Source organism: Cyclopterus lumpus, chromosome 17, assembly GCF_009769545.1.
Source record: "Cyclopterus lumpus isolate fCycLum1 chromosome 17, fCycLum1.pri, whole genome shotgun sequence".
Classification (NCBI taxonomy): domain Eukaryota; kingdom Metazoa; phylum Chordata; class Actinopteri; order Perciformes; family Cyclopteridae; genus Cyclopterus; species Cyclopterus lumpus.
In genome coordinates this window covers 12,316,348-12,338,851 of record NC_046982.1, presented here as the reverse complement: position 1 = coordinate 12,338,851, position 22,504 = coordinate 12,316,348, and the positions used below count along the sequence as shown (strand labels likewise).

The window sequence follows — 22,504 nt, the reverse complement described above, 5'->3', positions numbered from 1 at the left end:
GAGATTACAAAGAGCAAGTGAAGGCAGCAGATGTTACGTCCCGCATGTAATTCAAAGAGTTCCCGAATAGATGGTCACAATCAAAACAAACCTATGAAACCAAAACACACGTGAAGTCTCATTTCGAAAACGCAAATGTCGTGAAGTTACTGTTACTGTACTGGATACAATTAATACAATGTGTTTAAAAAAAACAAAACAGATATGCAGTACATCAAGAGCAAAGGGAGGAATTTGGCCAATTTAGAAGTATTTATGCAATCATTAATACACAGCATGCTTTGACAACACAAGCTTCGTCTTTTTATATTGTGTGGTAAATCTGATTAACCTGTAAATATTACTCTGCTCAGAGTTAACTTATATATACAAACCCTACACTTACTTAAGAATATCTATTTGTAGTTAATACTCATTCAAAAATCTGTTTAAATGTTATTTATGAAATGCATTACATTTTGTTCATTTGTCTGAATGGAGTAGTTTCACTTTCGAGTTGTTTCTGACGATACAATTTTTAGATGCAGTACTTTCGCATGCAGAGCATTTTTACACTATGGTACTTTTACTGAAGTAAAAAAACTTCCTCCAACACTAGGAAGAACTTAAGTCTCTCACAAGAGGCTGGGATGACCAAGATATTTTACCTGCGAGCCGACATGTTTCAGACGGCTGCATTATATTGGCTACAACCTGAACACAGAGGAGAAACCGGTTTGACAACAGTATTGTTTTTGTAAAAACATTCCTAAAGCACTACATTGCAACCCCTACCAAGCAAATATTGAAAGGCCTCTCTGGTCGACCTGAGTCAGTCACCCGGAGAGATTTGTTCTCAGTCAAAATAAGAGTGTTTATCAGAACTGCTCATTCAAAGTCTAAATCATGTGAATACAATTTAAAAAGCCACATTAATATTGTATACTTGATGATTTTAATGCACCAATGCAATACCCATGGAAAAGACCTGTTCTAATTAATGACTCAAGTAAAACATTACCAACAAACCCATTAAGCATGACATAACACAAGGACACTTGAGGCCTTTAACTTGTTGAAATGACAAGAACAAAGTTTAAGTCAGGATTCAAAATCTATACGATAAAAGGCAATACATGTCGGAGTGAAAATGATAATCATAAGACGTTATTGTCTGAAAGCCATTCTTTACATTGTATCAAAGTTCCAAGCCATCAACCCAATGCATCTGTTGAAGGGATACATGAATGCAAGAACAAAACCAAAACAAATAAGCTCTTCATTAAAAAGGTGTTTTATCCACATTTTTGACAATAATCATTTCCGCACTATTTTTGGGACACTGGAATAAATAGACATAACTAATTATTTATTATGTGCACATTTAGTGTATGGTTCAGATTAGGTCATCGGTCTGTTGGATTGTTTTAAAAACACAAGCACATCAGTCTTTCTAATTATTCAAATTATATCCATGATTTCTCAGACAAACGTAGAAATTGAGGCCACATGAATCCTGGAAGAAATAACTTGCACCATTTCCATGTGTTTTTAGATCCCGGTGTCATCTTAGCACTACCATTAGCTGTGTGTCAAATGTGTCTCAATCATCCCAAGATATCAGAATTATTTTTTACAGTGGATTATTCATGTATATAAACGCTGCTGACGGCACCTTTAAATAAACAGTTATTTGTGTCAGATGTTGATGGCATGAGAAACTGTGAAGAGCTTCAACTTCAAGAAAAACCCAGCAGCTCCACATCAAAGATGAGAGTGGAGTTTCCTGGAATGACAGGTGGGTATCCTGCAGCACCATACGCGTAGTCCGGTGAGCAGGTCAACCTGGCCCTCTGGCCAATGCTCATCTGTGGAGGTGAAAAGAAAGCTACATCAAAAGGCAGTAATATGGTTTGATATTCATTGGCATCTCTGTTAAAAGGGGATTCCATTGATTTAGTAATGTATTTCCTTCAAGTTGGGGGGGGACCCATAATAGTTGTGTAAAAAAAAACGAATTGCCAATATCATTATAACAGAGGAGGAGACACCATAACTTTTATAAAGGGCCAAGCTACAAAAACAAAATACTAGATTCTGCCTTTCCCACAATTAAAATCAATAGTGTAATTTGTTAGACCCGCGTTGCCGCTACGGCGATATACATTACATTAAAATGTCTATTGTTTAGAATTTTCCCATCGCGTTTCTGTTCCAATGTCTGAAATGTTTACGTCGGTCGGACAACGCTTTACACTTGCACTTGGAGGCCAAAGTGAAGAAGCAAAGCGTGACTGTTTTTGCAAGATGTGCCTGCTTCAGTGTCGCCATCTGTGGTGTTCTCTCAACGCTCCCGAAGAAGACTCTGCACGCTGATCTTCATGCTCCATTGGTGATTGTTAATAATACAAGCAGTGAAGTCATAGGAGTTGACAAACTAGTGTGCATATTTTACTTGGAGCGGTCTGTTTCTACCTTCATGGTAGCCAAAGCTAGTCGGTTGTCTGCAGATATCAAGATGAAGACTGGAAAACACTAACAAGGGGAGATGAGGAGGTGGTGCTGGTATAACTAAATACTGCTATACTGCTTTGCTTATGAAGGGCAAAAAAAGGCATGGCACTTTAATAATGTTGTGGTCCAGGCACATTTTTCAGGGGGAATTATTAAAAAATTAATTATTCCAGCTCTGAAGAAAATATTTTCCTTTTTGACCAAATTACCGAGCCCTAATTCACAGGTCCGATAGTAATCCCCAACATCTGTAAACTCATCCTGATGTATAAAATTGTTAGCGTGGCCACATTTAAACCTGTCTTCTTACCTGAGCTACACCCTCATCCCAAGCACGAATGACTTCACCACGTCCAATGCTGAATTTGAAGGGCTCTCCTCGGTCCCGAGAGGAGTCAAACTTTTTTCCATTTGTCAGCGTGCCTGTTCAACAACCAAGAAAAACAAAAAAAATACCTTATTTAAAACACACATAGACCTTGTTGTGAGCGGTTGTGTGTATGGATTATCTTGAGTAACCCAGTCAGGATTTCTGGCAAAAGGTATTCTCAATTATATTATTATTGTGGGGCGACTGTGGGTCAGTGGTTAGCATGCCCGTCTTTCAATCAAGAGGTTGGCAGTTCAATCCCCGCCCTAGTCGATGTGTCCTTGAGCAAGACACCATTGTATAATGTAAAGTGTCTTTGAGTATCTTGAAAAGCACTATATAAATTAAATGGATTATTATTATTATTAGTAGTAGTAGTTTTTCAAATGTATTGTGGTGCTTTGAGTGCCATATAGTCCCATTATATTCGAGAGAATGCAGACCTATTTATGGCCGACATATCCAAAACTAGACGACTCACTTAAACACAATCTAGACTGATAAACACTACATGCAATAAACAAATATGCACATGTTGTTTTGTAGCACTTTAAATCGTGTTACATTTCAACATGTACGGTTAGCTAAAAGGAATACTTTGTTTGTCAGGGGGGATTTAAACCACCTAAACGTCCATTAAGTAACTCACAGAATACAGTCACACGTACAGACAACAAGGGGCGGCTGACGTTACGTGGAATGTATAAGATGGCGAGCATTTGGCAGCTGCATATTCTGATAAGTTGGTCCGGAGCCAGGCTGGCCGTCGCCCCCGTTCCCAGGACTTGTGCTAAGCTAATGTTACCGTACAGACACGAGAGCAGCATCGACTCTCGCTTCCCAAAATGGACCGCAGGTTTATATTTGAGTGGGGAACATTTGGTAATGTGAATGCACTAAAAGAGCAGTCGGCAGTGAAATAACGATATATTTACCAACGTAGTGGACGGAAACAGTCTGTCCCTTCCGCGGGAAGGACTTTCCTGAAATGAGGGTACAAAAAAACAACGTGGAGTTAAAAAAACAAAAAACGGGCTATATTTTGAAACAACAGGACATTTACTTCAGTTATCGAGAGATTCGGATCAAATAAATCGTTTACCGTCTCCATGTTGAATGGTTTCGACTTCTACGCCCATTGTTCTTTCCGTGCAGTCTTTCCTCTCACGAGCGTAGATTAGACTCGCTATATAAAGTGATGCGCATGCGCGTCAGAAGAAGAAGAGGAGAACGTAATCACGGCCGGCACGTGGTGCGCGGCGTCGTTTCCGCAAGTGGCCGCGGCGCTCAGTCCGTCATCTGATAAATCCAATATGTACAAATGCTTTTTAAATGCTTTAGAGACGGCGGTTTTAAAAAGCTTCACTTGAGTAAATATTTTTAATATGAATTTAAAGATAATTACTATTCCTCCTCGTCATTGTGGAGGTTGGTTTATGGCTTCTTGCCGGTTACACCGACAGTCTGGGTTATCTATGGGTTAAACTCGTTGTCTTTGATCCTTCACAGTTCATTTTGTCTGTACGCCTGCGTACTCTGCTTGAACCTGTCTGCCGAACCATAGTCCATAAAAAAAGCTTCCCACTCAGTGTTGCCAGCTCCTCAGTAAGGAAAGTAATTGAAATCAGCCTTACAATACAGGTAGTATGCCTGTGTGTCACCACCAATAAACGGCTTCAGCCAGCCTTTGAATTCAGGGTTTGATTCCCACTCCTTTCTGTATTTTTGAGCGTACAGTTTAGACTGACATGATGACTAGACGTGTAGCTGATGTCACAGAGAGGCACACACACAATGGTCGAGGTGAGTGAGGTGATTTATTTTCGTGTGACAGTGAAGAAACATTTACATTTACATCCCGGTCTATATACCAGGGCGGGATCAGCGGTGTCTTTGCGCATGTGCGAATAATGTTCAGTCTACTCTAGACGCAAGAATTACAGCACCAGACCAAAGCCGCCACTGCCCCCTATTGGCAGAACATATTATCGCCCTTCAACGACTTAAGGTGATTGTAGGTGAGTTTAAAAATCCCACGAGGCGTTTGAAATGATGAAACACAGAAAATAATGGTGGATGGTAATGTAATAACACAAACTAACAACAATTATGTTGCAATTATTACATTACATTATTAAATGTCATTTAGCTGACGCTTTTATCCAAAGAGACTTACAATCATGTTACATTCATACACTGTAGACACACCTACAGGGAACAATTCAGGGTTAAGTGTCTTGCTCAAGGACACATCGACTAGGGCGGGGGTTGAACCACGAACCCCCTGATTGAAAGACGGACCTGCTAACCACTGACCCACAATAAAGCACATCTATCAAAATACCAGACTTCTGTCCCAAAATTATATTGAATTCATTAATGTAAATGAAAAGTTTGAAGCAAGAAAGGGGTTATGTCTGTATAGTAATCCCCATTTTAACTTTCAACTAAACTCAACCTCATTTGTCCCCATTTGGGACATGTGTTGTTTCTTAGATGCAACACAGAACACAGACACAAACGTGTCATACATCTTTATCTTTTATAGCTTCCTTTATTGGAAAACCTCCAGCTCTGAGAGTAAGATGGTACATGCTCGACATTAAATGTAGAGGATAATAACACATTCAATTAATTGTTCGTTGTGTAGTAGTTTTTGATTTACATTTTACCCATCTTCTCCTTTCCTCTTTATTCTCTGTCCTTTTTCTATTTTATCTTTTTTCAAGTTTATTGATGTCAGTATTATATATTTGTATCCCATGTGTCTTTCACTACAACGGAAGAAAGAGCTAAAAATTCAAAAAAAAAAAAAAAATCAAGTTTATTTGTATTATTCAATAAATGGGAGGGACGACCTGCAGCACCATACGCGTAGTCCGGTGAGCAGGTCAACCTGGCCCTCTGGCCAATGCTCATCTGTGGAGGTGAAAAGAAAGCTACATCAAAAGGCAGTAATATGGTTTGATATTCATTGGCATCTCTGTTAAAAGGGGATTCCAGTGATTTAGTAATGCATTTCCTTCAAGTTGGGGGGGGACCCATAATAGTTGTGTAAAAAAAAACGAATTGCCAATATCATTATAACAGAGGAGGAGACACCACAACTTTTATAAAGGTCCAAGCTACAAAAACAAAATACTAGATTCTGCCTTTCCCACAATTAAAATCAATAGTGTAATTTGTTAGACCCGCGTTGCCGCTACGGCGATATACATTACATTAAAATGTCTATTGTTTAGAATTTTCCCATCGCGTTTCTGTTCCAATGTCTGAAATGTTTACGTCGGTCGGACAACGCTTTACACTTGCACTTGGAGGCCAAAGTGAAGAAGCAAAGCGTGACTGTTTTTGCAAGATGTGCCTGCTTAAGTGTCGCCATCTGTGGTGTTCTCTCAACGCTCCCGAAGAAGACTCTGCACGCTGATCTTCATGCTCCATTGGTGATTGTTAATAATACAAGCAGTGAAGTCATAGGAGTTGACAAACTAGTGTGCATATTTTACTTGGAGAGGTCTGTTTCTACCTTCATGGTAGCCAAAGCTAGTCGGTTGTCTGCAGATATCAAGATGGTTCACAAGAACCAGTCACATTTATTTATTACAAAACAATCCAACAAAAATGCGGAACTAAATCACCGCACACTCAGGAGCACGAACCATTCAAATAAGAAGAAACAATATTAACTATATAATACAAACCACACCATAGACAAATTAACACAACACTTCTGCAGATGTAAAAACACAAAAAGCAGTTTACTTCAAGACATTCATCCTCCTCTCCTTGTAGTTTATCAGTGGCTTCAGTTCCATCCAGCTACTACTGAGTTCTACTAACTAGCTTTCTGTTGGACAAAAGTCACGCTGGCCCACTGACCAATCACAGCGCATGTTAATGCTGACGTACTTACAGGCTACTTAGGTCGCTGTGTCACGTCAAAGAATACGCCCAACATGTCAAACTAAAGATCTGATTGGTTGAAGACTATGACAATCAACGATAATGTCCCATGTACTTTAATCTGCAAATGCTACCTAGAGGGCCTCGGGCCTCTCTTCTTACATAGAGACATGGAGGTGATATCTGATTGGATAAAAGCTCTCCTTAAAACAAGCTGCACTGAAAGCAGAACAACAGAGATAGAAAGGAGCTGTGTGTGTATGACTATTGACTATAAAATAGTTATAAAAAGTACTCATTCTGCAGAAAAAGGCCCCCTGTAACTGATATCTTATTATACCTGACATCATTAGATTTGTAATATTGATGCATAAATGCACAAGGAGTAGTTTACTGTCACAATTGTCACAACTGGTTTGAACTAGTTTATATACAGTTAATCAATGAAAAATATTTAAATTTAAATATGTCATTCAACTTTTAATGTAGATGTGTAATTTGTTCAGGCCAACCTCTGTGTTCTCTTTCTACAAACAATAGCAATCATTACATTTATTGAAACATGTTTGATTAACATAAAATAATTTTTGGGGCTTCCACTTTTTAATCATTTAAACATGTGTCCTTAAGTTTTTTTATGTTATATACATACTCGCACTGGAAATTTAAAATGAAAAAGAATAATTGAATCATGGAAAAATTATTAAGGATATGCATATGTATGTAGAAATTTAAATAAATCTGTAAATACATAAAAAAGCATTAACAGGTATTACTACACTGTTTCAAATACGAAACCAGAACAGAAGACAAAGTACAGTTTTCTAAAAATGCAAGACTAAACGTTTTTGGCAAAATAGTATAGGCATACTCAACAACAACAACAACAACAACATAAAACAACAACATAAAACAAGCTACAACACGGTGTATGTTTAATTCTATTTTCCAAAAAGTTTACATTTTCATTGTTCAACAATCCTCAGTCAAGGGGTTTGTAGATTAGCAAAACATCTGATCACATGCTTCTTACTCCCCTTGTCATTATTACAACTGATACTTTCTCATTTAACTGACATTACCTTTCACTTTAACATTAATTTATCCTTTTCATGCATTCTTTTCTCAGCAAAATACCCAACTAACATCAATATTTAATCTTATAAATAACAGTTAAAATGGGAATCAAATATCTCCAAGAACACAGGTAGAATTTACAAATTGGTGAATGGGTTATTTGTTTCATCTAAGTTATTAATCTGGACTAAGCATCAGATGAAGCTACTGTGGTGTCAGTCACAAGTGGAGATGGATTATACAGACGGTTGAAGAAGGAAAAGTCCGATTGAGTTCCATGTTCTGTGCCCTGGGAGGAAACACATTGTTTTAATAATCTGTGTCCTGTGAATGCTGGACATGATTTATGAAAATAAATCCTGCTTACTTACATCTATCTTGCAGTCAAAGAGGTCAAACGCAGAGTTCTCGTTCATTGCGTCGTCATTCACAATTGTCGGCTGATTCCTGAGACACACAAGCAGAAATGTCAGACAACATAAACCGGCATTCTTCGGTGTTCTTATATGCACAATGTAAATGATGATGTATTTATGAACGACATTGTACGTTATACTACACGTCCTGTTCATCATAAAGAGGACGATTGAGATGATGATTCCAGCCAGCATAGTCAGACCAACAGCCAGACCTGCAGACAATATCTCTGCAGACACAGAAACAGCTGACATCAGCCTCTGTCATAACACTTTGTACAAACTCTTTCCACTAGCACCAAATCTTAAACTGACCTTAATTTAGAGCATTTGCATATGGAATTATTTTATTTATTTGTTCTGATATCAACTTTTCTTGAATAAGGCTGGTGATATTCTGTATTTTTCTTATTGTCAACATGAAAAGACCAACATGAACAATTCATTTATCCCAATATCAAGTGTCGACTGTGTCGATAAAGCCTGATGAAGCTTATTATTCTGTGCAATAGCGCTGTTTTGTGGTCCAAAAACTGTTGAAACACACACTGTCCTTAAATACCTAATGAACATGTTCATCCGCGGCTGAAAATAGTCATGAACAAATATTTACTCCTCTTTGTTTATTGTTTGATTGTTAGATTCAAGTTTTCATGAGGAAAAAATGGGCGAGACGGGGAGGGAAAGCCTGAAAGCACTTAGAGATGGACAAATGGTTTTGGCCATTCCATGAGCTTTGTTGACAGTAAGACAAATTGAAATAACACCAGGCTGATACATAATGCAGACAAAAGATGTTGCTAAATTGGGCACAAGTGTTCAATCCATATCAGTGCAAATTAATCTTTAAAAAAAACAACTAATATCTAGATATGGGTTAATTATTTGTATTTTGTAAGATAAATTGACAATCAATTCATAAGAGAAAGAAATACAGCAGAACGTGGTTCTCTCATTTCTCACAACTAAGGAATAAGGGTCTGCTCAGGTAAAGCAGCTGAGGAAGGTCTCAAGTTACCGTTATTATCCCCAGGCGGGTCAATGGGGGGCTCTGAGAAGCAGCTGCCAGGGAGGATAGTGATGTCATCAAGAGCAACATCCCCATCCATACCGATACCGCGCTGATACACAAACACAAACTGTAACAAAAAATCAAATCAAAAATACACAATGGTGAAATACTATTGTTATTGTTTAATGTGTGATAATACAAGTTATCACCGTAAAAGTGACGGACACTAGTGACTACATGTTGCTGTTCTATTTAAGTTTGATTAATTTATATTCAGTTAGCTTGTTTAGTCCAGTGGTTCCTAAGATAGGAGTACGGCCCCTTCAAAGAGTCACAAGATTAGATGTTGAATAATTTCACTTCTTTTAGGTTTTTGTAAAATCCTCATTTGAAAAGTGGGGCTGAGTGTCGTTGAGAAAAAGTACAATACTTCCCTCTAAAATGTAGCATAGTAGAAGTATAAAACAGCATAACATGTAAAGTAGAAGTACCACAATTAAAGTACTGGTGTAAATGTATCTGCATTCATTCGTTACCCAGAATGCTTCTCCATGTTTAACGGTCACACTGGCCTCCTGCCACCTGGCTTCCTGGTTTCCGGTCTCAATCCACTTCAGAATCCCTTCTTCGTCTCCACCAGAGTGCGTTTTTCTACGGGACAGGACAGCACAGGTTTAAATTGTTATCAATGTACAGATTATGTTTAATGGAGCAACTAGTTAGACATTACCAGTTAGTTACCTGTCATTTATGTAAACTCTCAGAGTCCCAACATGGTTGCCATACATGTGGTACCAGAATGTCAGACAGTGACCTCTGGTGGACGGCTGGAACACTTCACTGATCAGGAAGGACAAGTCTCCCCACTCACCCACTGAACTGTCCACATAGAGATAGAAACCTGGGGGAAACATGGCATGATCGCTCAAAAATAACAAATTCATGTCATAACATGATATGGTCGACATCACTTTAAATGAAACGCATGTACAGCTGGTATGCTTCACTAAAGCTACTCCCCACTCTGGCGAGTAGGGTCAGCCTCGACTTTTTCCTCTTTTAAAAGCAAACTGAAAACTTGTCTACTTTTGCAAGCTCATGATAATATATTTAGATTACTTATGTCTGTGTCTCTGCTTTATGTCTGTGGTTTGCGTGTGAAGGTTTTTTACTGCATGCATTTTAAGTGCCATATGAACAGAACTTAATCCCCCTTAGTCCCTCTAAAGTCTTGATTTGCCATTTCCTGTGAGCATATAATAACCCCCATAATACACATCTATACTTTAATAAGGCTGCTGGGGAACTCTTCATTACGTTTCTACTTAAGCTTGAGGAAAATACAGATATGCTGTACAATCAATGGCATGACGTTTCTGTAAATTTCCATAAATCAGATTAAATAAACATCCACTCGGTATGAACGTGGAATCGCAGATTACTGTGTACGTATTACGTATCATTACCACGTGTGGAGTTGGTGGTGTGGTCAACACAGGGCCCCGTGCTGGGGTTTGGGGAGGCTCCTCTACCACGGAGCCAGTCCCCCTGGTCAACTCCTCCTCCCAGGTTGCTCCAGCTGCACGAGTTGCTCTCAAAGTCACAATGTCCAGGAGGAGGACATTGAGTGTCTGTCAGCCGGACATCATCAAACGCCATGTCTCCCTCCTGGGTGGGGCCGGCCTTCACACCTTCCACAACAATCTGAAACACAAAGCGATGACCTAAATAAATAAATATCAATATACAGTGTAAATGGAGTGTTATAGAGGTCAGATCACGTTCTAGTATTATGTCCAGAGGTTTAGAGATATCAATTTACTTAGTACTGCAAATATATCCCCAAAGAAAATGGTCCCATCTGTGGATTATACTGATTTAGTGAGATTTACTCATTCATTTTTACTTTGGGTGACCTCAACCTCAAAAGAGATTTAAACTTTAGGTTTCTATAAAAGGCCTTGCTTAACCAACATGGAAAAAGCATGATATTTAGATTTACCTCCATATACAGTGGTGGAACAAGTAGATACTTTACTTTAATGTAAATACAAACTCAACTTTTTACAAGAAAAAGTTAGATTATTCTGATTATTATCAGGCAAAATTATCAAGTGGAAGCTTTCCTCCGAAATATAATGTAGTTAATGTAAAAAGTGGCATCAAAATGGAAATCACTTGAGTACTTGAGTGAATACACCTATTTACTCTCCCCCATTGTCCATGTGTATCCCTTTCCCCCAACATGTATTACTACCTGACTGTCTTGGGCATATTCGTGGGACTCACCCTGTAAGGCTGAACTCGGGGCAAAAGTGACGCCTGCGCGAACCTCCACAGCCGACCCTGGTCTCCTGTCTGAGAGAAAATCAGAGCTTGCGTCCCTTCTTCAGTCTGCTGGTAAACGTTGAGCAGCCCCATTCCTTTGCCATACATGTGGTACCATAGCTGCACACACGCTCCTTTGCCTGAAGGGCCAGAAGAAGGAAAACCAGATCATAGGAATAAAATATCACTGTTTTACACACAAGCTTTTTACCCCTGTACACTTCAGACTGCTTAAATGTCCAGATATTTGTGTTTTTATCTAGCGCTACTTGTTTTTTACTCAAGTATTTCCATTAGATGTTGCTTTATACTTTACTCCAAAAGTAAAACAGCTGAAGATACTAGTATCATACAAAACATGTGCAGTGCTTCTAAAACATGAAGATGAACAGTATACTTTATGTGCAATTGGAGATGAAATGATTCACCAATTAATTAAACAATTAAAAAAAAATGTTCAGAACCGATTCATCGTCTGAGGTCGTTATTCATGGTTTGCAGATTTTTCTGGTCTTAAACAGAAAACACAGATTTCTTAATATTTCCTAAAAAATTCCCAGCATATTAATCTATAATTTAATAATCTTTAGTTGCAGCCTGATATAAAATAGTAGGAAATGCTTCTTTGAAATTAATCTATGAGTAATAATAATCATATGATGTCAGAGCCACAGCAATTTTTTATCACACACGCACACACACACACACACACACACACACACACACACACACACAGACAAAGGTGACTGTCTCACCTGCAGGGTACAGTGGTGAAGACATTTTAGCTGTCTGTCCCGCGCGGTCGGCAGCGGAGGAGGACAGGTAGTAGTAATGGCCTCTGGGTGTGTTGGTGGTGTGGTCGCTGTCCGGGCCAGTGTTGGGGTTGATGGTGGAGCCCGACTGTCTGACCCAGTCAAAGTCATCGGTGGTCTGCTGCTGCCAGTCACAGCTTCCCTCCTCGAAATCACACATATCTACAGGGTAATGTTTTTGGAAAGCATTGAAAGTATGCATACATTTAGCAAAGAATAAATGGTAACTCAACGTTTATTGCTAAAACACTGTGTATGGGAGTCAGTCAGAGTGTGACGTTAAATAAGGGCTTAACAGGAAGTTACTGACAGGGAAAAAAAATATACACAATATACAATAACTACATAAATGAGGAGGGAGACGGGCAACATTTTCCCCCTCTAACATCAGTTTTTTCTTCTAAGGGTGCAAGTCTATGAGGGCCAGTAAAGGAGGAAGATATTGTTGAGTCGATGTGACTCACTGGGGAGAAACACTGGCTCTTGAATATGTGCCATGACTCAACCTTTTCCATAATTAATAATTTTAAAATGAAGAACAGACTCGAGAATTACAGTCTAAATTTAACCAAAATGTTTGTTTTTCTGGGACTTTCTTCAGTTTTTTTTATTACCAGAGTTAGGACATGGTCCACTGATGAAGGAGATGTCATCGATGGCTAGGTCTCCTGCTTCTCCCCCCACGGTAGCCTCCAGAATCACTTGGTGGACTTTCTGCAAGGTCACATGGCTCTGCACCAGCAGCCACTCATCCCCTTGGTTTCCTGATTTTTGCCACACCTACAGGAAAGACAGGAGGCTGATTCACTCGTCACAATGAGGATGTGAGGAGGTGTTTGCAACATCGTGGTATACGCTGAAACTGTGCAGCTTGCACTCACTATACAATGCATTAACGCTATTTTGCAATCAGCATTTCACAACTACGTGAAAAGTATAATAACAGAAAAGCCAAGGGGAGCAGTCACAAATATTTCTCAATCGGCAGTTTTCCTGCCATTGTAGTAAAGGGAAGTGAGGTGTCCATAGAGAACAAAAAGTGTCCTTTTCTGACTTCTGTCATCTCTCTGCTTGTTGAAACATACAATAAACTGAGAAAACTACTAATTTCATGGATCTTTTTACCAATGTTTTCATTAAGGGATCAGCTGTTTGTAGAAGCATCCTCAAGGAACCGGCAGTAGCTCCGAACACGTGGTACCAAAATGTGAAACAGTATCCTTGTTCACCAGCAGGTGGCAGCAGCAAAGACTTCAGCTGGGCCATATTTCCCTTCACGCTTGGTCTGGAACTTTTTATGTAAATGTATTTACCTGTGAAACAACGGAATCAAAAATAATAAATACATTTGAATAATGTTTTAGGACACTACTTGTCGAAAGGTAGTGTGGAATAAAAGTGACCTTTGCCGGTAGTGTGGTCTCCTGCAGGCCCGGTGTTGGGGGTTTCAGTGGGACCAGACCTGCTGAGCCAGTCCAGCTCATCTTCAGCCCCCTGAACCCAGACACACAGACCATCTTCAAAAGAGCAGCCACAGGCAGACAGAGCTGAGGAGGGAAACATAGCTTACAGAGTCGCCAGCTTTTCCTGCTAATAAAGTTATACCACTACTCGCGTACAATAAATGTACATGTCATGTTGATGGGGACCTTACTTACCTGGTGGTTGGTAGGACTTTTCACAGTTTATAAAAGAAACATCATCCACGGCAACATTGGGACCTCCAGAAGTCGGGTCCGTCTGAATCCCTTCATTCATGCCGCTGAACCAAACCTGATATTAGAAATGATTACATTCATGCTTTTGAAAGATTAGTGTGCTCCACCAGAAAGGAAACATTTCATTTTGTTACACTTACTGCACCTCAAAAGCCCTGCGCATGAACATATAAATGTAACCCAATTTCCAACATGTACACACTATCCTCACCCTCAACTACTGATAATCACAATGTATTCATTCTCGTTACCTATTTTCTATTAATAAATTACTTTGTTTAACCTTTGAAAATGACGTGTCTCCCTCGGCCATATGAGCCAGGCTGTGAAAGTAATATATTAAAAGTAGTGTACATTTGGATATACAGTATTTCCAATCTTATTTAGTCATGAAATACCTATCATTACAAACTTAATAACAGGATTGCACATAATAGGGTTTTTATCACATTCAGATACACTGCATGATGGATTATGATACATAGAAACAATAATATTTGATGATTTCCAAAACCTATTGTTAATATTAATATAGTATTAGATCTCCATTCATTGTGAATATACAGATTATGTCTCAGTGAGGCGTTGGGCCACAACAAGGTCAACCATCTCCATAAGTATTGAATAGGATTGCGACGTGGTGATTCACATTATTTTCATCGTCATCAAGCCGTGAACCCTTGTGCTCTGCATGTAAGCTTCTTCATTCATAATGCTCCTGTACTCATTTTGGAGTTTGTTTTTATTTAATATGTCAATCGCATATATAATATTGTATGCCCCTTTCACGAGGATTAAAACATAACTGTTCAACTGTTTGGTGGATACTCGAGCCCCCACACCTTATATGGCTGCTGGTGCCGGCCCACAGGCAGATGCTCTGAGGGCCAATGGGAGACAGTGTTGTGACTACGTGACCACAGGATTGCTTCACTCCCCTCAGCTTGCTGCATAAGCACTCGGAGTGACCCAGAACTCTCTGCAGTGATGTGGAAGTGAAACCTGTGTTTAGGAAAGAAGGAAGGAAGGAAGAAGGGGAGAGCGTTGGATCGGGAAGATAATGGCGTGGTAGAAAGAAGAGGGCGGTGCGGAGCGTTGAGCAATTCATACTTTAAATATTCAACCCTCAATCCAAACAAATATTTTAGAGACATTGGAGATGATAATGCGAGAAAACGTGGCCATCAATGACGTGGTTATCGCTTACAGAAGCTGGCAGTAGGGGGATGAAGGGGGGAGTGGGGGACTCTGGAGGCGAGCTTCAGTCTGAGTGGACCCCTGACTGAAATTCACTCTCATGTAGTAGCCTGAGAACAGGGGAAAACATCCTGAATCAAAAGAGATGTCTCCTAAACATGTAGGGAGTGGAGTGGAATTATGATTATTTCAGGGTCACGTCATCTCACATGTTATCCTTTGAATTCTTGTCCTGTGGGTCCATTAAAATCAATAAACTATGAAAGAAGTCAATAAGCCCCTAAAGTCACCAGTCTCTGTAGTGTGATCCGTGGGAGGCTCGGTGTTGTTACTGGCTTTCTGTCTCTGCCACTTGCTCTGTCCATCACTGGTGTCCGTCCATTGGCACTGGTCACTCTCAAATGTGCACCGACCTGAAAGTTTGAGACAAGGCATGAGTAAATCTGCTGGGGAAAAAAAGGGAGGTGAATCCGTTCGTTAATCACATGTTTGTCACACATTCTTCTGACATTCTGTGTGAGAGAGAAAAAGATAACTCTGTTGCTCATATGACATAAGTTTGAACTTGAAATAAAACTTGGTCTTGTGGTTGTAGTACTCTCTGTGAGTAAACAACATGATCCATTTTTTCCTGGAATGGTAATCATTTCTCTTATCTTTAAAAAAACAAAAACAAAACTGTCATCACAACTTGCACATCCTTTATAAATACTAATGTTTATTGAGCAAAAGTGGAACTTACAGCTAATCAGGATATCTGATATTTGAACATATAAAAGGTCAAAAAGTGCACTGAAATGAAATAAAACTACTTGTTGATCTTCCTAATCATTTTCTCACTACGCATTGTATCTGGCAGGAAGCTTTCAGCACATGACCCACATGCTTAATTTATCTTGTTCTCCCCACTTAAAAGAATGAGACCGAGTTACCACCCAAGTTTAAATCTAGTAGCCTTGTAATGAATCAACCCGAGGACAACAAGTATTCGTTAATGTAAGACAGAAGGGTAAAAGCATTGGTCAGTCGGTGAACCCGCAGCTCACCACAGCCATCCTCCTCAGGCAGTTTGTTGTTCTCAGGGTCAAATAGACACTCCCTTGAGAAAGAGATGTCGTCCAGCGCGACCAGCCCTCTGAGACCGTCACCTCTCTCATATCTGAAGACTATCTGAGAAGGAGATAAACCGTAACATATCTAAGTTATGGCCAACAACGTGTTTTAAGAGGCCACACTGAACTTTGACCACCAAATTCGAATCAGTATCGAGTCAACAAATCTGATAACATTTTCACAAATGAGGCCCTGGTTGACTGAAGTGCTCAGCTGCCTCCTCACTGACCTTGCTATTGACTGAGGAGGAGAGCGTGACCTCTGCCCTCTGCCAGTCGTAGCTGTGTGAGTTTCCCCTGAGCCATAACAGAGCGTCCTCACTGCCAGTCTGCAGCGTCCTGGACCAGGCCGTCAGTGTGGCTGGAGCATCATCCAGGCTGAAGTAGAAGAATCTCACCTGCGCGGACACAATAAGAGTCATCATGGTAAAGGGATGTATGGAAAAGAAGGCCGTGGTGTGCTTTAAAAACAAGAATGAATCACGTGCTTTTATCTACACAAAGTACAGTCCTTTGCACTGTGACCATCCTTTAATGTACTGCAGAACAGAGATAAGCAGCAGATAATAAGAGCTATACACACAAAGCAGCCGCAAGGTCTGACTGTAAAATACTTCAGAGGTTTATATTTGTGCTGTGCCAGATAAGTAAAGCAGAAAATACAGAGATTGAAACATAGCTGTAATCACTTTACAGCTGATTTAGCACTATCGTCCGGTCTAATTTTTTAAAATCCAATACTTTGGTTTGTGACCAAATATCTGGTAAACTTATTAGCTTCATCTGTACTTCTGCGCTAATTAGCAAAGTGTAGCATGCGCGTGTTCGCTGACACGCTGAGGCAGTGAACATGGTCAACACGACCTGTCGGCATGCTTAGGCTTGTAACTGCATTACTTCTTCAAAAGCATGCGTTTGTACTCACAGTGCAGTTGGAGCTGGCTAGTAAAGTGTTGGAGAGGGTGTCTGATGTCTGGCCGTTCTCAGTCAGATCTCCGGGGACGACATAGTGACCTGGAACAGGTCTGGAGCAGTTAGATCCAAATTGCTCACAGATTTTCAGATATAGGCTCAGGCACACACACACACACACATGCACACACACACACACACATACGCACACACACGCACACGCACGCACACACACGCACGCACGCACGCACGCACGCACACACACACACACACACACACACACACACACACACACACACACACACAAACACATTTGCAAACGCTCACACACCGACTACATTATTTTATGTTTGTGCTTGATTTATGTTGCTTACTTTATTTTATATTTTAAATACTTGTATCGATTATATTTGTATTTGCTTATAATGATAATCGAATCCTCTTTATCTAACCCTAAAAAGCTCTTCTCAATCTTTTCCAACCTCCTTGACCCCCCTGGGCCCGCCCAACCACCTGCCCCCTTGACCCCATCCCATCTCACATTCTCCAGTCTATTGCTCCGGACCTTCTTCTCTTTCTCACCCATCTTATTAACACCTCCCTCTCAACCGTCTGTTTCCCTAACTCTCTGAAGGAGGCAAGAGTCAACCCTCTCCTGAAGAAACCCACTCTCGACCCATCTGAAGTCAATAACTACAGACCTGTCTCTCTCCTCCCCTTCCTTTCCAAAACTCTAGAGCGAGCTATCTTTAACCAAGTCTCCTCCTTTCTTCACAGTAACAACCTTCTAGACTCCCACCAGTCTGGATTCAAGACAGGCCACTCAACAGAGACTGCCCTCCTTGCTGTCTCTGAGCAGCTTCACACTGCTAGAGCAGCCTCTCTCTCCTCTGTCCTTATCCTTCTAGACCCTTCCGCTGCCTTTGACACAGTGAACCACCAGATCCTCATGTCCTCCCTCCAGGACCTGGGTATCTCAGGCACCGCGCTCTCACTCTTCTCATCCTACCTCACCGACCACTCTTACCGGGTAACCTGGAGAGGATCTGTGTCTGAGCCTTGTCCTCCGACTACTGGGGTCCCTCAGGGTTCAGTCCTTGGTCCTCTTCTCTTCTCTCTGTACACCAACTCTCTCGGCTCTGTCATTCGCTCGCATGGCTTCACCTACCACAGCTATGCTGACGACACTCAACTGATCCTCTCGTTTCCCCAATCTGAAACACAGGTAGCAGCACAAATCTCTGCCTGTCTGACTGACATCTCTCAGTGGATGTCCGCTCACCACCTGAAAATTAACCCGGACAAGACTGAACTTCTCCTCCTTCCAGGAAAAGGCTCTCCCACCCACGACCTAACTATTAACTTCAACAACTCAGTGTTGGCTCCGACTCCGACTGCCAGGAACCTCGGTGTGACGCTCGACAGTCAACTCTCCCTGACTGCCAATATTACCGCAATAACACGCTCCTGTAGGTACATGCTGTACAACATCAGGAGAATACGACCTCTTCTCACTCAGAAGGCGGCACAGGTCCTGGTCCAGGCTCTGGTCATCTCACGGCTAGACTATTGCAACTCCCTCCTGGCAGGTCTACCTGCTAATGTCATTCGACCTCTACAGCTCATCCAGAATGCAGCTGCTCGACTGGTCTTCAACCTGCCGAAATTTACCCACACTACTCCGCTCCTCCGCGACCTTCACTGGTTACCGGTGGCCGCCCGCATCCGCTTCAAAACATTGGTACTTGCGTACCGTGCTGCGAACAGATCGGGTCCGGTCTACATCCTAGACATGGTCAAACCGTACACCCCAGCCCGTTCACTTCACTCTGCTTCTGCCAATCGGCTTGTAGTTCCTTCACTTCGAGCTAAACACTCAACAAAATCACGACTGTTTGCTGTGCTGGCTCCTCATTGGTGGAACGAGCTCCCCATTGACATCAGGACAGCAGAAAGTCTCTACATCTTCCGTCGCAAACTAAAAACACATCTTTTTCGACTATACCTTGAATAGGGAAGGTAGAGCCGTAGTAGCACTCTGGTAACACTTAAATGTCCCTTACCGATAGCACTTTGTTGTTTAGCACTTTAGTAGCACTTAAATGGCACGTACGGATAGTACTCTGTAGTTTAACGTTATTGAAGAAATTGTACTTGCTTGATTCTTGTTGTTCTGAGTTTGGACTCATGGTTTAATGCACTTATTGTAAGTCGCTTTGGATAAAAGCGTCAGCTAAATGACATGTAATGTAATAATGTTTACTGGGGTGAGATTCCTCCAATTATCCATGACTTTTTAATTTAAAATCTCACCGTTTTTTAAATCTCACCTTTACAACTTGCTTTTTTATCTTTTGTTGTTGTGTTTCTGTTGCTTTGTTTTATTGTGTAAACAAATAAATCTCAAATCTCAAAACCTGTATAATGAAATTAGACAATATAATGTGAAACTCAAGAAGTATTACTGATTACAAAAGGAAATAAATACATAAAAGGCCATTAAAGAACCATGAGGATTATCTCAATGCCAAGCAGCTCAGAGAGTCTAATACCTGCATCAGAGTTGTGGGTGTGATCCCTGGACGGCCCGTGTCTGGGCCAAGCCTCCTGTCCTCTGTGACGCGTCCACGCAACTACAGCTGTGTCCACATCGCTTTGCTCCCAGAAACAAAGGCCTTGTTCAAAGCTGCATCGCTCAGCAACAGCTTGTTGCTCTGCAGGACAAAGGGAACAACAAACAACCTGTGAATGTGTAGAGCTGCAACTAACCGTTAACATCGATTAATCTGATGATTGTTTTCACAGTTAATTGATAATTAATAACCCATTGTTAGAATAAAACTTACAAGAAGTCTAATATGGAGATAAAGTACAATGCATACCATTTTAACATTTAAACCTTTAACATAAATTATGAAACAATGTTTAGGACAAGGGGAAGCACACAGGGAGCGCCTGTACCAATTCAGCGTACCGATGCATTCAGTATTTCTCACAAATTTGTATTTCTCACACATGAGTGATATCTCACCACAGTTGCTCTCATCAGACCAGTCCCCACAGTCATCACTGAAGTCACACACTTGGTTGTGCTGCACACACACACTGTTGTTGCACACAAACATATTATCTGGACACGATGGTTGGGGCTCTGAGAAGGAAACCAAAAGACCTTTAGTGAAACAGCTTGAAAAAAGCAGGCGCCGGCTGCGTGCAGGTAGAACAGGTTGCCTACCGGGCAGTGTGCAGTTGATGAAACCAATGTCGTCGATGGCAACGTGTCCAGGCCTGCTGAAGGTCCTGCTGGCTTCAAACAGGATGGTGAATTCCTGTGGAATTCGACCAACCCTTACCTCACCGTGATGCCACGCATCTCCATGGTTACCAGACAGCCACCACAGTGCAGTGGTCCTGGAGCCCTCCTTCAGCAGCACATTCAGCATCTCTTTGTCTGTAACAATGTGCAGATTAAAGACTGCATGTAGACTCTGTTGCATGTGTGCAGCATTCGAGTCCAAGACAAATTTCCTTTAGGGTGCTTTAAAATGTATTGTATCATATTCACATAAGAAGAGTAAGAACATGTGATAATAATTTCTGCACAAAAAAAACTTGCATATATAAAACATACCCTCTCCCTCCATGTTGTAGTAGAAGTGTAGTGTGCAGGTGGCGCTGGCCTGTTTCATGGTGGGACTCTGCACAGCAGCAGGACTCACTTTATCTCCTCGGTCAGGCTCCACAGACATGTACCAACCTGCAACAACCAAAGAATAAGCATCTTAAACATAATAAACCTCCTGCATTTTCAGTTTTAATTACACTTAGTATGCCATGCAGGAAGTGATACAATGTGTTTATTCTGTTCTTGCTCTGGGGGACAACATCTATTTTTGTCAGGAAGGCACCATGATCCCTGGATTTAGGCAGAATACACTGTAGATTTGAATGAATTAATATCTCCCAAATAAATAATAGTCACTTTTACATAATACAAATGACTATGTACGGTTTTTAATTACATTGAGCTGAGTTTAAGAAATGTTGTTTAATTATTAATTACATTTTACTTGTGAATGAATAAAATCAGCTGTGAATCACTGAGTAAATTATATTTCATCAGTAAAGTCAAAGATGCAGGAAATTGATGAATTTCACTCATTTGGAGGTCCTTGTTTTTAATCAACTTCCACTTCCGCCTAACGCATTCTGCGCCACATGCACAGTGATTTTAAAAAAAAGTTGGTCTACATTGTCTTTACGCCGCTAAAGGACTGAACAAGTTGTCAATTCAATGCCACCATTTAATGACTTTCCTCATTATCCCGTATATATTATGCTTTTTTGAGATACCAGCTCAGACCGAGTTTGGTGGTTTCCACCGCTGCAACAAGCTAACCTAGCTAGCTAGCGAAGAGAGCGCATTAAGGTTAATGCAGGAACAGACATTGCTCACAAAGGTTAGTAATGAGGCACACGAATTATATTAATATCACTGCATTTTGTTTTGTCAAGTAATGTTAACCTAACTGTTAAAAGCAGTCGGGTTAGACCATGCAGCTTTAATGGTAAGGTACATTTCTGGAGAATAGTTAGTGAAATAAATGAACAAAGACTGCTATTTCCCTTCTTCTTTTTTTAAGCTGACGTGATATTCAGCTCCAGGCTGTTACTGTATTTTGTGCACGCTCTGACTATCCCAAGTTCACCGTCGTTAGTAGTCACGCAGTCACGTCTCCTTCATGGTACTGAGAGGCCGCAGCAGGAGATTCAGATCGCCATGTGTAGTTTCAATGAGTGGTCTCTGCTCGTGCTGATAGTTGATGTTACACCAAACTGCCTATGTGAATGCTGTTTTGAGGTCAGTAATTTAGAGCACGTTGCGGACTGTTTGCAACTACAGCATATAAATCTTATGTTACAATGCTATAGTTGTTATACTTCATCTGCTTATTCTCACAATATAACTCTTAAAATGTTGTCTGGTACCTGAGTGCCAATGTTGGTAAGTCTGTAATCCTCAGATGTTAATCATACTGTATGTGGACAGGCACATGTAAACTTTTAATATTTGTGTAGTGTTAATGTTTCATGTGTTGCGTGTGATCGTTACTCATGTTTATTTTTTGTCATTTTAGGATCCAAGCAACCGGA

General features: G+C 40.7%; 2 protein-coding genes across 2 annotated transcripts in view; both read right to left on the bottom strand.

Annotated features, from left to right (window-relative positions):
- Positions 1-915: 915 nt before the first annotated feature.
- On the bottom strand, positions 916-4,092 carry LOC117746836 (peptidyl-prolyl cis-trans isomerase FKBP1A-like). Its single transcript, XM_034556147.1, has 4 exons — positions 3,966-4,092; positions 3,799-3,846; positions 2,804-2,916; positions 916-1,847 (listed from the first exon to the last, which is right to left on the bottom strand). The coding sequence occupies exons 1-4, from the start codon at positions 4,000-4,002 to the stop codon at positions 1,719-1,721; spliced, it is 327 nt and encodes a 108-aa protein (XP_034412038.1). The 5' UTR covers positions 4,003-4,092; the 3' UTR covers positions 916-1,718.
- A 3,587-nt stretch (positions 4,093-7,679) lies between these two features.
- si:ch211-106h4.4 (MAM and LDL-receptor class A domain-containing protein 2) overlaps positions 7,680-22,504 on the bottom strand; it is a 29,784-nt gene continuing 14,959 nt past the window's right edge. Inside the window, exons 27-49 of the mRNA XM_034555401.1 lie at positions 20,982-21,107; positions 20,586-20,801; positions 20,382-20,501; positions 19,903-20,064; positions 17,364-17,452; positions 16,669-16,836; positions 16,373-16,496; positions 15,617-15,739; positions 15,337-15,436; positions 14,972-15,131; positions 14,070-14,184; positions 13,815-13,958; positions 13,537-13,724; positions 13,026-13,191; positions 12,355-12,573; positions 11,561-11,739; positions 10,738-10,975; positions 10,013-10,172; positions 9,808-9,922; positions 9,278-9,398; positions 8,393-8,489; positions 8,215-8,290; positions 7,680-8,132 (exon numbers count right to left, since the gene is read on the bottom strand). Of these exons, the coding sequence (XP_034411292.1) occupies positions 8,031-8,132; positions 8,215-8,290; positions 8,393-8,489; positions 9,278-9,398; positions 9,808-9,922; positions 10,013-10,172; positions 10,738-10,975; positions 11,561-11,739; positions 12,355-12,573; positions 13,026-13,191; positions 13,537-13,724; positions 13,815-13,958; positions 14,070-14,184; positions 14,972-15,131; positions 15,337-15,436; positions 15,617-15,739; positions 16,373-16,496; positions 16,669-16,836; positions 17,364-17,452; positions 19,903-20,064; positions 20,382-20,501; positions 20,586-20,801; positions 20,982-21,107 (3,308 nt within the window). The 3' untranslated portion in view covers positions 7,680-8,030. The remainder of the gene's footprint in view (positions 8,133-8,214; positions 8,291-8,392; positions 8,490-9,277; positions 9,399-9,807; positions 9,923-10,012; positions 10,173-10,737; positions 10,976-11,560; positions 11,740-12,354; positions 12,574-13,025; positions 13,192-13,536; positions 13,725-13,814; positions 13,959-14,069; positions 14,185-14,971; positions 15,132-15,336; positions 15,437-15,616; positions 15,740-16,372; positions 16,497-16,668; positions 16,837-17,363; positions 17,453-19,902; positions 20,065-20,381; positions 20,502-20,585; positions 20,802-20,981; positions 21,108-22,504) is intronic.

Coding starts and splice junctions, on each gene's coding strand:
- LOC117746836 (XM_034556147.1), bottom strand. CDS start 4,002: ATGGGCGTAGAAGTCGAAACCATTCAACATGGAGACG. Junction 3,847..3,965: donor AACCATTCAACATGGAGACG/GTAAACGATTTA, acceptor CCCTCATTTCAG/GAAAGTCCTTCCCGCGGAAG. Junction 1,848..2,803: donor GGGATGAGGGTGTAGCTCAG/GTAAGAAGACAG, acceptor TCACCTCCACAG/ATGAGCATTGGCCAGAGGGC.